Source organism: Curcuma longa, unplaced genomic scaffold, assembly GCF_044706935.1.
Source record: "Curcuma longa cultivar G26 ecotype Majalengka, Jawa Barat unplaced genomic scaffold, ITB_CL_G26_1.1 contig_27864, whole genome shotgun sequence".
NCBI lineage: Eukaryota > Viridiplantae > Streptophyta > Magnoliopsida > Zingiberales > Zingiberaceae > Curcuma > Curcuma longa.
In genome coordinates, this window is record NW_027433548.1 from 11,586 (window position 1) to 25,708 (window position 14,123).

Below are 14,123 nucleotides of genomic sequence, written 5' to 3' on the forward strand. Positions count from 1 at the left end.
TCTCTCTCTCGTGTTGAGTGACTTTTCAGTGAAGAGCGATCAGTGTGAAGTGGTATAAAGCAAATGTGGGCGATCACATGGGAATAGAGTAAGCGAGGGAATAAAGACGGAGGCGATTATTTCGCGTTTGACACAAACTCAAAACACCACAGTCCGCCTAAACTAATCAAACACGTGTACTTGCTTTCGTGGGACCTACTTTCATCCCTGATGGTGATTGTCAATGCTTGCAGCGCGCAACACAGGTACGGAGTACACAATCAAGGAATCGAGATTTTACAGTTGAGCCCATGTACTTAATAATAACTTATAATTTGCAGTGAAATTGTCCCTGTTAAAATTGACGGAAAAAATGTCATTTATAATTATAGTCATCCATTTAGATTAAGTCTGTTATGTTTTAAATAATTTAGATGAATTGAATTAAAATTTTATCAATATATTTTAATATATTTTAAGATAGATTCAGATGGATCGATCCGTCTTAGTTCGCGACCCACGTGGATTGATCCGTGGCAAGCTTGGATTGATTCGGCGGATTGAGAAAACTTATTTTTTTTCTTTAAAATTTAAAATTAAAATAGAAAACTGAATGAACTAGTGGGCATGACTCATCTAAATCGTAATAAGTTTAAAATATTCAATTTAACCAATTTAAACTGTAATGCAAACTTATACATTTTAATATTTTTTATATTTTTTTATTTTTTGACAGACTCTTAAGTTGACCCGTCTAATTCATAACCCTCTTGGGTTAAGTTGGATTGGAGATTTACCAATCCATCAACTTGATGAGTTGGTCCGTCTCCGTCCTTATCATATGACGAATTTTTGATGGAGTTGATCAGCCCCACTATGGATTGGTCCGTTTGACAACGAGGGTGAAGATGGATGATCGTGTCTCTCCCAACTAGGCTAAGAGCTTGTGGATGAAGCTGGTCATCAAAGATGGAGGTGGGAGCACCTCCCCCAACTGTGATGAGGTCTTCGATGGAGATCGGCTGGAGCGGAGAGCATGTGGAAGAAGATCCCTAATGGTTGCCCTAAATTTTTTTCTCCCACAGTCGCGCATAGGGGCACAACGAGGCCATAAAGGCTGTTGTGGAGAGTTTGGTCGGCTTCTAATCAAGCTCCAGAATAGAATGACCTTCTATGATGTACTTTGAACTCTGTTGATTGCTCCTTTGAGCCCTTACAAAATAAGATACACTTATATTTTAGTAAAAATATTATCAATTAAAAAGGAATTGAAATAAAATTTAAAATAAACTCTTACTTATGAAATATAATTTAAAAAATATAAAATAATAAATCAAATTATTGGTTATCAATGACCACGATAGTTTACTCAAGACTATAGTCGTCAATTTGAGTTAGGCCTATCGGATTGGTCCATCCCGCTAAGTAATTTAAACAGATTGAATTAGAATTTTATCAATCCATTTTAAGATGAGTTCAGATGGATTGGTCTGTCTATGCCCGCGATCTGTGTGGATTGGCCCGTGACGGACTTGGGTTGACCCGCGGGTTGAAAAAGTTTATTTATTTATTTTAAATTTTAAAATAAAAGTAGAAAACTTAATGAATTAGTGGATTTAATCACTTAAATTACAATTCAAACTTAAAAATTATAATTCAAACTTAAAATTTTCAACTTAATCAATTTAATTATAATTCAAACTTAATATTTTTAATATTTTAATATTTTTTTAATTTTTTAACAGGTCCATGGGTTGGCCCACCTAACCCGCGGTCCCCTTTGAGTTGGGTTGGATTGAAGATTTCCCAATCCGTCAAGTTGGTGGATTGGTCCGTCCCGCACCGTCATATGATAGGTCCGCTATGGGTTGGCTCGTCTGCAATGGGTTAACTCGTTTGACAGTTCTACTCAAGACTCACGAGGTATATATACTGGAGTTTCAAGAAGGAGGGTGTGGCATATCCAAGAAATCGTAGGACAACGAGATTGGAGCTGGTTCGACAACTTTAACAAAAATCATGCAGGACATGAGCTTGGTGTACTTAAAGGACTGAGAACAAGATGGATGGTGGACTCTTGAATGATGTAAAGTTATGACAAGCAAAAGAGTTAAGACAGATTACGTGATCTATAATCTCTTGGTTCATGATTTTAGGTTAGATATGTTTGATTGAGAGCCTATGATAAGGGAACATGAGTTTCTAGTCATAGTCTAAGTATGAACTTGATTGCAAAGGCTTACAAGGTGTAAGTCAAGTAAAAGCAAAGATCAAATTTATTGATATTTGTTTCAGACTAGGGTGCTAATTATGATTACCTTAATCAAATCATATGATTGTTGGACAATATAAGCTTGTTGTATTGTCTATTTGAGTCAACTACCATGGGTATAGTTGATTGAACATAGTTGAGTCGACTACTAAAGATAAAAGTTGGTGGATAAGTATGTGATTTTATCTAACTCGGTCGACTGGATGCATACTAAGCCAATTGAAAATATTTTTAGTCAATTGGAAGCAACACTTAGTCGATTGAATATTAGTAGTTGGGCAAAAAGTTTATCTTATTTGATAACAACCAACTATCAAATATTTGAGTTAATTGATTCCAATAAAAAATTATCTGAATGAATTGTCTTATCCTCTATTTAAATTCATTTGTATTACTATAAATAAAGGGCCTCAAATACACAATTGATACATAACAAGTATTTATTTATGTATACTCATTATAAGGCTTTTGATGCTCATATCTAGTAATATTTTTAATGTACTTATTTCATATTTATAAGAAGATAGTGTTCATATAATCGATCCTTAGTCAAGGTTAAGCATAATTTAGGATTTTAATATTTGAACAATATAGTTGAATGATATGTTATATTTAAAAGAGATGTGTTTAAACAATAAGTTGTCTCAATCAGTAGAATATAACTCTTAATCCTATAACCACGTGTTTAAGTCTCAAGGTGTGTAAAATAAATATATAAATATATAATTTTTTTTTCAAAATGATTAGATACTTGACATTAATGAAAAATCTAAATGGATCAAAATTAAATGAATATTTAGGTAATGAGAAGTATAAATAGATCAAAATTGATTAGACACTTAATTAATATAAAATATAGGTGGATTAATTAGACTAGACACTTGACACTAGAGAAATTCAATATAGTGGAAGTCTTAGCGTGTGTGAATATTTAGTTAATGAAAAGTCCAAGTCAATGGAAGTCTTGGCATGAATGATCACTTAGTTAATGAGAAGTCCAAGTGGATTAGGTAGACTAGACACTTAGCACTAAAGAAGTTCAATTGATATTGGGAGTGTGAGTCCTAACATATTAAAGATGATTGGATGTTATGGGTGAAGTCCTAAAAAAGTGAATTCTAGACAAGTGAAAGTCTTGTTAAAATTAACTTGAGATTGAGCAAGTGAAAATCCTAATGAGTCAAGATTAACATGAGATTGAGAAAGTAGGAAGTCCTAGTTAGTTGAGGTTAACCATATACTAGGCAAGGAAGTTAGAATTGTCAAACGGACTGACTCATGGCAGGGCGGGCGAACTCATTAAAAATCTATCATATAGCAGGATTAATTGACCTACCAATTTGGCAGGTTTAACAAGACGGATTACGGATTAGACGAACCAACCCATGAGTTTGCCAAAAATATTAAAAATTTTAAGTTTGAATTAAATTGAAATTTTTAAACTTGAATTGTAATTTAGACGGTGCTTACTAATTTATTGAATTTTATTTTAATTTTAAAATTTAAAATAAATAAATAAACATTTCAACCTGCAAATTAACCTACGCGGATCACGGGCCAATTCACGAGCCTAGACAAGTCAACCCATCTTATTCAACTAAATTGTTTTAGACTCAACTCAAATTGATGGCTATAGTTAAAGTCTTAATAAGTGGTCTACTTGTATTAGATAGATGAGGAGGTCTCTACATAGGTATATTGACACAACATGATTCAACTGTAGTGTAGCTAGAATTAAGAGTATCAGTCACTAGCCAATTGATAAAATAGAACAATCGACCGATGAATTCAAAATCACATTAGTTGGATTTAAGGATATAGTAGAGGATTGATATTGTCCAAATAATCAATTGATGATAAAGTAACAATCAACTAGTAACTTCATTAGTAGACGATTCAATCAGCAAACGATGCAGTCTTATTAAACTCAAGTTCAATCGACTAATGAATCAGTCAATAGATGCCATTCAGATCCAAGTGAAATGGACAATATGTCACGGTTTAGTCAACTAATGATGAATTATGAATTGATTGATGAACTACTCAACAGATGAACAAGTCCATATACATACGAAATGAAGGACCAGTCCAATGGATTATTTCTAATCGACTAATATGTTAAAATAATGGATGACTAATCAATAATTTTCAAACTCGAACAGGAGACTTATAAAAGTTGATTTAATATAACAAATATATTTATCATAGTATTTTTGGCAAGATCTCAAAACAAAATATTTTAAGATTTTTAAAATTTATATTTAAACATTACTTCAATAAAAAGTGAAATCCATCGTCCCAACAATTTCACATGATCGATCCCACGACCATTTATAAAAAGATAAATCGAAAAATTACAATTGACCACGACAAAGAAGAATATTACCTCGACTTCGTAGAAATTCAATCCTTACCCACTTCAATAAACATATTTAAATATTACAACACATAATGAAAGGGCTTGATCAAAGTAGATTAAGTAAATTCTAATATGTGAACATGAAAAGATTATGGAGTTTGTTTCAACAACTGCATCCAATCTTTTCTTCATGAACCTACCTCATGCCAAGTAGATCAACATACATATCAATAAAATGTTCAATTCCAATCATCAATGCCTGAAAAACTATTAATTTGATCTGTCAAAAAAGTGTCACAAAAACATTAATCATGAATACTACAATGTCTACTGGATTTAAACATTGAAAGAAGATTACTTTGGTTTCTTGGATACTTCCTCTCACGTGCAATACAATACAAACTATTCCAGCACATCTAACAAATCAAAATTGATAAACTTGTAAAATTTTGGTGGTGACTTGAGCAGAAGAAATTTCAAGCAATGTTGTAAGGTCTCCAGATGATTTCATCCACATCCAGATTCCAGTTAAAGCTTAAAGCCCTGAACTACCAGATTATTAGTCCAACTATGGAATGGAAGAACTTGCATGCATGGAAAGGTTTGTTTCCAAGAGAATATACTTACAAGATTAGCTTCTGAAACTTTAAACCATTGAATGGATAGAAATGTCTACTTCTCTTTGCTAGAATTAATTGAAAGAAATGACTCCCCGAGTTGAGACTCCCACACTGAAAGTGAATCTGGCTTCAGAACCTTTAAAAAAACATTGTTCAGTTTAAGCATTGAAACTGCATGCAAGAACCGCGTAGAAAATCGCCGCACATCCGAACGCCGTGACTTCTTTTCCGGCATGTTACTCAACAGTACTTGAATCAATTCACAGGCTGCTGGCAAGTATTTCTTGAATAATTTAGACCTACTGGCAGCAACTTGATCATTCTCTCCTTTGCTAGGTAGAATGCAAGACTTAATAATACAATCTATGATATCTAGAATTTCTATTCTTCGAAACTCCATCTTTGTGCTGATACATTTCTCCAGAAGAAAACCAAGGACAAGGAGCCCGAGCCAAGATTGTCTCTTAATAACCTCTTTAATGAATCCAGCTTTCAGACGAGACTTCTTACAATTCAGGTAGTCAGTTAATGCATTTTGAAATATATTGACCACACCCTTCAGTTCAGATTCAGAGAAATTCCGTGCCCGAATGATTTTTAGTAACCAGAAAGTGGAGTCTTGAGCAAACAAAGATATGGTTTTATGGTGCGAACGCGACGCTGATTTTAGATTCTTCTCCAACAAGGTTTCGAGAGTGTGGAGCTGTATGTCATCACTTCTTGGATAGTCTTTTCCTTTAAATATTTTTCTTTGCAGAATACCTCCAATGCGTTGTTTTAGTTGCTCATTACCATCCGCCATATGTGAATTCACATAGGCTTTTGCCAAGTAAGAATACACCGTCAAGACCTGAGTCTTACCTGTTTCAAATAGATTAACAGATTAAAATATGCAAGAAAAATCATATTCTACAAGTATTTTCCAAATATTATTCAGAAAGATCTGTTTATTGATCCCTTGAAACAAGAAGGCGAACTTGATAAACAACAGGATAAATAAAAGAAATGAGGAAAGCTGTATGGACAACAGGATGATATATACATGATCGAAGATTAGGATTATAGGATAAGAATGAGCCAGTTTCATGAGTACCAAATGGCCACAATTGATGAAGGTTAACCAAATACTATGTCTAATGCCTCTTTGATTGAATCATGCTAGTCCAGCTTATATAATAAAGTTGAGGCAAGATTCTAGATCATTCTTTAAAAAGGATTATTGCTGACCTAATACAACTGAAAAACAGAATTTTGGTATTACAAAATTGAAAGTTAGAATATGGATACGCTTTTAACTACACATCAAAAATTTCTGATATTCTACCTGGATTCTTTTGCAAATAAATCTCTAGCAGTGAGAGAACTCGAAGTTTAAAAGGTATAAGTTGGGATTGAGCACTGTCACTTGCAGAAATTTTGCGCTCCTTGAAAATCCTGGAAATGTAAGAGTCCATACGGAACATGGCATCATCGTCCATATCATCATCAGAATCACCAGATGCGGAAAGGCCATTATCCCCCTTGGCAAGTCGATCAATTGCTTCAACTATGTCCATCCCAGAAGAATCACTATTCTTGTTATCATCAGTTGCCACCGACCTGAGCAATTCCTCAGAACCATCTGCATGACTATCACTGTCAACTGCATCATCAGTTCCAAATTCATTGATATCATCTGCCTCTTCAATTCCAAGAAAATCATCCTCCTCTTCATCATCATCATCACTGCCTGCAATTGGATGGCGAGGACGCTTCAGATCCTTCTTCACAACTCGCAACATCTGAACTAATCCAGCATCTGTTATATCATCGCAGCAGGACTTGAAAATCTGCATATCAAAGACAAGTCTTGTATTTATTTCATTCTGAATCAAATGAATAGGTCAGACAATAAACACACCAGGATTATGATGACAAAATCATATAGACAGATATCAAAGAACTCCCAATTAAAGACAATATTCACATTTGACAACGCATAGCTTAAGACTTGAAAAAATGCTGTCCAATTTCATCAAATGAAAGTGTAGTTTTACATAGGTTGTATCTTTTATTAAAAGATGGTATATTTTGTACGATAAAAAAATAAATAAAACAAGACAAGCTTCTGCCAACAGACACATCATCCTAATCAAAAGCAGTATAGTTCTACTGAACTTGCCTGTTCTACCGCAAAAGACAATGGACCAGTTGATTGTGGTAGAAGTGAAAGCAAAGTGTCGACTAGCACATCCATCAACTCTGGTGCATCATCACCATCATATTCTTCATCATCTGAAAAATCACAAGCAGAAGATGCAGCTGGAAAAGCCTTCTTGCAGCATATAATCATCTCCAATGCAGCCTCAGAGAACTCTCCTGGATGGAGAAGTACTTGCAACACCAACTGGATCAATAGATAACGGAATGCACGGAACTTATTTGCAACTGGACCAGGCCTAACTTTTTTTCCCTGTGCAATAGATGGAATGTAGAAAATATTACAACTGAAGTACCGAAAAAAAGAAGATATCTCAACTCCAAGATACTTAAAAGATAAAATGGGATTACTTTCAATGTGCTACACAGACAAGCAAACAAAAAGGCATTAAGCTAACAGCTCATATCGCTACACCATAATTACGGGCAGAATAGCAATTGGGATTCTTCATAATCACTTAGGATAAATACTATGTTAAATTCAGAGAATGAGAAAATAAATACTGTAACAGCATTTCCAAATTACTAGTAAGAATAAATTAATTTAAATATAGATTGCTCTTCAAAATTTCAGATTTAATATATGTATATTCCATGATTGCTACCAGTTCTTACAAGATATTTCTAGAAGTTTTATAATTATTACACTTTATTTTTTTAATATCTACAATTTAAAATACTTCGATGTAAAACAAGCTGATAGTAAAAAAAAACAATGTTAAATCAACTAGATTCACTTTAAAACCTTGGTGAAAATATTGGAGAGTGAAAGCAAGTACCTCTTCAGAAAGTTTGGATTCCATTTTCAACAGTCTTTTGAATGCCTTCTCGTCTTCATTAGTCAAGATTATATAAAGTGATATTGAAGGGATGTTGTGCAAAGTGCTCAGGAAACACATAAAATAAGAACCCAGATCATCAAATTCAATGCCAGTTGATGCATATTGGTTTTCCCTTTTCTGTGCATCTTCTAACAATGATTGAAGCTGCTTGATACACATACTACATAGCAAACTTGAAATAGAAGCTTTTGGCCATTTGAACTTCTCTTGCAACTCAAATGATGTAACTTCAGTGCCTAGTGATGCACAGAACAAACCCTGAACTACTAGAAATTTCAAAACTTCTGTTTGCACTTGAAATTTTGCCTCAATATGTTTCACAATTTCAGTATGTGGCACTGACTTTACATCAGAATTCTGGTTTAAATTTTTTAGAATCCGAGGCATGGTATCTATAATCCAGTTCTTCAGGGAATCTATATTACCAGAACCTGAAGTTTCTTTATCCTCTGACGCACCTAAATCTGAATTTTCATCAGTAGTGTGACTTTGATCAGATGGTTCATCAGTAACAGTTCCATCATCAACAAATAAGCTCATCAAACTTTGCACAAAGTGCAAACAACCAGGCACAGTATTGAACTTAGCAACCAACCCCTTCACCAACTGTGTCTTGGTGATAATATCAAATTTGCCACTGCTGTGTTTCTGCAGTGGCATAATAACTGAAACACAGCGATCAATATCATCTCCAATTAAATCAATGAGCTCCTTGATAAAATGTTGAGCAGCACTGTACAACCATGCATCTCTGTTTGAGAGAATGTCCATGAGACAATGCACAAATTTCTCAGAAAGGACAAACTTGATACAAGATATAGGCAATTTTGGAAGCATAAGCAACAAAATTTGGAATGCCAAAAACTTCCTATCATGAGATGACTGAAGAAGTGACTCTTCAATTACAACCTCCTGAAAACATTGGATATTCTTGGCAATGTCCTCCGAGGAGCAACCTTTCCAATCTTCTTTTGCTTCTTACCAGATGCAGATCGCACTGCATCATCCTCCATACGAGTTGTTATTTCCGAAGTAAGCATGTTCACCACTACTGGACAAAGACTATGCAGACGAGGCAAACAGAAGGTTGATTCCTGAAAATTTAAGTCCAATTAATAACAAAAAATGAAAGAAGAAAAAAATGCATCAATATATGTAATTACAAAAGGACTATGCAAGCCTTCCAAATAACACATATTACTGCTTAAACATTCCTTATTTACAGAGTAAATGAAGACCAGACCAAATGTCTAGTAAATTAATTCAGTAGATTAACAAGAAACTTAATATCGCTCTCCAAGTAATAATTGAAAGGATATGTGCTTAAGAATTTCAAATGTCTAATTAGTTGATGGCATTTAACCACCAAATAAGTAAAGGAATGGTAAGCTATGTTGAGAGAACCTTAAAGCAATTGGCAATATATAGCAGATAATCTCGACTAAAGAAGCTTTCAGCACTAAATGGGCATGGAAGCAGCTTGCCAAACACTATGCCATCAACTTGTATTTTCTCTTGCATCTTCAAAGCCAAGTACAGGGCATCTGGATCTCCCACCTCAGCAGCTCTCTCAAACAAATCATGCAGAGCAGTAGTTTTCAACACTTCATTTAAAATAACATCTGAAGAAAGCTGCAGTAACAAGAAAACCTAGTTAGACCTAAGTTTTGGATAGAAACTGGAATATTGTTATTAAAGAAGAATAATATAATCTTAAAGAAGAAAAATATGCAAGAAGTTTTCGCTTTCTTTGAGAATTATGTCAAAGAACAACAATTACAAAACAATCACAACCAACAATTACAGAACATCACCCGGGTCCGACGACGCCTCCGGAGGCTCACGCGGGCCCGGAGACGCCTCCAGAGGCATCGCCCGGGCCCGACAATGCCACCGGAGGCATCGCGCAGGATGCGCACACCCCTAGTGGCGCGTGGCCAATCGCGGTTCAATTTTTTTAACTTAAGTTTAGGTTTAATAAGTTTTTAATAATCAATTCCTAGCTATAGTTGAGGATAATTTAAATATACTTAATTAAAATCCTTTATCCTATTATTTTTTAAAAAATATTTTATTTTTTATTTTTAAATATTTAAATTAAATTTTTTATTTTAGTTAATATATTTTATATTTTAAAAATATCAAAATTATACCGGTACGGTACGATACGGTACCAAAACTGTATCGTTCCGGTCTGGGACCGAAACCTCAGCACGGCTCGTATTTTAAATCTTGATCACAACAAAAAGAATAGCCTAACTATTTAGGTTGAATGATCCTATCTAAATTTGAACTCTCTACATATTTGTTAGTAATAGTAATTAATTATGTTTATACCGTGTTAACATATTTATCTTCATTTATCATTTTATAATCAAAGGACTAGATCCAACTGCTCCTTTATTTAACATCTCTGCACTTACCTCTCCTGGTATTTTTACACATTCACTTTATCATTCTTATATTTCCTACACTAACCTTTTTATCTATGGCTCATTTGCATAACACACCCAGATCAGCATGGTTGATCATACCACAGACGTTTTGACCTTTTACCATTGAAAGGCTATTAGTTATTCCATAACAAAAACAACTTAGATACCTCAAATGACCTAAGAAAGAATGAAACAAAATAAGTAGATAAATAACCAGCAACAGTCAAAATATCAAACAAATGAGTGGACATTTACACTAACAAACACAACTTAATAAGAAAAGTGATTAGGAAAAAAGGTACTAATATATCTAACTGATAAGCAAACAAATGACTGGAGATTTACTTAACAATTGTCTAACTTTGAATAAAATTAAAAGTTCAAGCTAAATCAATTATTTGTTAAATTTTGGATAAATTCATTGAAAGGTCAAAGTTCAATCTAGATTTAGCACCTGACATGAAAAGCAATAGCACTGAGAGACCAATACTTTCATCGGCGTAATTAAAAACAAACCCATTTGCCTTACTCCACAACAAGAGCATGACATATTCACAAATTCAGGAGCACAATCTCTCCTCACATTTATTAACATGGTAGCTATGGGTTTTATACTTTCACTTGGTAGAATATAAGGAGAGATTGTAACTATATTGCTTTACAAATAGTTCACAAGTCTGCACTGATGTGAATGGCATTCCAGGTCTCTGCATACATCATTATAACTACATGTGAAACCAACTCATATCCAAATAGATATTAAGCAGTGTAATACATAGTGGATGACCAACAGGAGCAGGATAGTAAATTACAAACACTTTAGATTTGAATGATTTAATATACTAGCATGTAAAAGTTAGCACTTTTGGAGACGAGTTTGTATCAGAATTCAGATAGATCAGCAAACTAATGCACAAAGCAAACATGGTGCTTTTACAAACTAATAATAATAAATAAAATAAAATCTAAGAATAAAAATATTAAAAAATATTTAAATGACACATAAAAAGAATCAAAAGTAAGCATATCAGTCAAATTAATGATATGTCATTTTTATATTAGAGAACAGATTCACAAATAATCAATGTACCTGATCAGCCACATCCCAAATCAGAGAAACGGCTGGCTCACCCAAGTATCGCTTCTTTCCAGATAAAGAAACAACATGAGTTATGAACTCTTTGATAACTGATGTATCAATGTGTTTACTCCAATCAGTCGCAATTCTTCCAGATCTAGCAAGGGAACCATAAGAAAAGAGGCGGCCCAAAAGGTTATCTTTAGCTTCCTATACAACCATTGAAAAGAAATTCAGAATTGCAAAAACAATCAAAGGAATATTGTGATATTGAAAAAGACAATAACGAAGTACCTGGCCCTTCATTGAAGAAGATACTTCAAGTAAATCAACTGTCAATTTCATCACTGAACTCAACTTGATAGCTGGAATTGCTCTAACCACAACCGCTAACCCCAACGCAAATCCTTGCCTTGCATACTGTTGGTAAGAAGAAGAAAAAAGCAAAGAATTCAAACAAAAAGAACAAAATGAAGCAACAGATCTCCTAAAACAGATGTATCATACATCAATAATCTTCACTGTGAACTAGAGTAACAGCTAGCTTTTGTTTGCTAAACCCTGATGACCGTATAGGTTATATGGTTTAAGGAACACATAGGGTGCAAGTGTGTTACAAAGAGTGAATATAGCAAATGCCTTTATTTCTCAACAATATATTATAAATTGTTTTCTTTTTCTTCTCTCAAAATTACATGTTGATTTACTTTCTTCAGAAATAAATAGAAGCGTCACTAAAAGAAAAGGATGCCTGCAAAAACACCAAATGATAGAAAAAGGGAAAAGTTTCTTAAATATAAAATTAAATGCAATATCAGAGAGGACAATGAGTAATGAAGGCCAATTATAAAAAAAACTAACATAGATAATATGAGCAAATGAACCATATAAAGTGAACATCTAAGATTCATTCTGATGTTTAATTCAGTCAACTAATTCTGCACGTTAGAATATAGGATAAGAAAATGTGTTGAGGATATAGGATAAGAAAATATAATAAGAAACCAAACCACACCTAGAAAACCAGAAAGATGAAATGTGCAACCTGCACTTGAAAATATGTCATTATATAGAAGATTCAACATTTGATTAGTCAATCATTTTCTCAAAACAAAAACAATTTCTTCAAGCCCCTGGACATTCAAAGGGACATGAAAAATTCAAAACTAATTCTTTGTTCAATATAAGATACACAGCCGCAGTGCATTGGTCTCAACAAAACAGATGAGTCACGAGTGCTTCACTAGGAATTAAAAAAGTAATTGGTCTTATACAGAGAATTGAAGAAAAAAGTATGATGTCTACCTCCCTAGAAGAAGATACCCCACGAATAAGTCGACGAATGGCATATCTCAGAGCAGGCGCGCAATCTTGCAACCCATCATCCTTCTCCGCCTCTAGTTGAATGGCTCCGTCATCCTCCCGTTTGTCCCTTTTTTCATATGCCTTTTGAACCTCAGACAACTCTAAAACCAATGACTCCGCAGCAGCTTCCCTAACCAATGAATCGGAAGATGCTAGATCCCTAAACACATTCATATGGAGCCCAGGGTGGCCTGAAGAAGGCAAAGAAGCCGCAGGCTGCGAGTCAGTCAAAGCAACACCTTCACTAGGAGTATCAATGCGTGGTTTCTTCTTCTCTTCACCAATCCGGTGTCTTTCTTTGTCCAATGCCTTTCTCTTCTTCCTCTTCTCCATGGGCTTCAGGGACGTCGCGCCCTCCAAGGACTCTGCCTTTCCATCATCGATCTTCTCTTCTCACTTGCTGAAACCTCGTCAACCGAAACATGATTCTCGCTATCTAGAGCGTCTTCGGAACTCGGTGCCGTCTTCTTGCTGCTGCCCATTGAGCAAAGAGAACTAGAGAGGATTGAAGATCGAGCGGCGACGAACGGCAATAATGGCGGCTTCACGAGGTTAGGGTATCGATCAAGATGCACTGCGTCGTCGCCGCCGCTTGCAAAAACTAAAAGAGGAAATCAATGTAGGGATGTGCTTAAATACCCTGATATTTGGGCCGTTAATGGGCTAATAAAACGGCCCAAACATTCTGTACCGGATTCTGTAACGTAGAATTTTCTATTAATTATTTGGCAAAAATTAAAAAAGACACCTCATATTTCTTTATCCAAAATACTCTTATTTTATTATTATTATTATTATTATTATTATTATAGCAGCAATATATACAAATAAATTCTATGTATAAAATACTTTTATATTAAAAACAAACTCTATCAAAATTACTTAAATTCAATTAAAATCAGGGTAATATTGTTGTTATAAAGTTCTAGTGGTCAATTGATTATTATTATAATTATAGATGTGGCATTGTATGT

At 34.3% G+C, this 14,123-nt stretch overlaps 1 protein-coding gene across 1 annotated transcript; it reads right to left on the reverse strand.

The window, feature by feature from the left end:
- Positions 1-4,902: 4,902 nt before the first annotated feature.
- Positions 4,903-13,709, reverse strand: LOC141819125 (uncharacterized). Its single transcript, XM_074706486.1, is given in 11 exon segments — positions 4,903-5,153; positions 5,238-6,091; positions 6,555-7,059; positions 7,392-7,682; positions 8,209-9,218; positions 9,221-9,365; positions 9,676-9,903; positions 11,797-11,994; positions 12,079-12,204; positions 13,090-13,520; positions 13,523-13,709. Coding segments are annotated over 10 exon segments (3,852 nt in total). The 5' UTR covers positions 13,632-13,709; the 3' UTR covers positions 4,903-5,153; positions 5,238-5,282.
- Between the last annotated feature and the right edge of the window lie 414 nt (positions 13,710-14,123).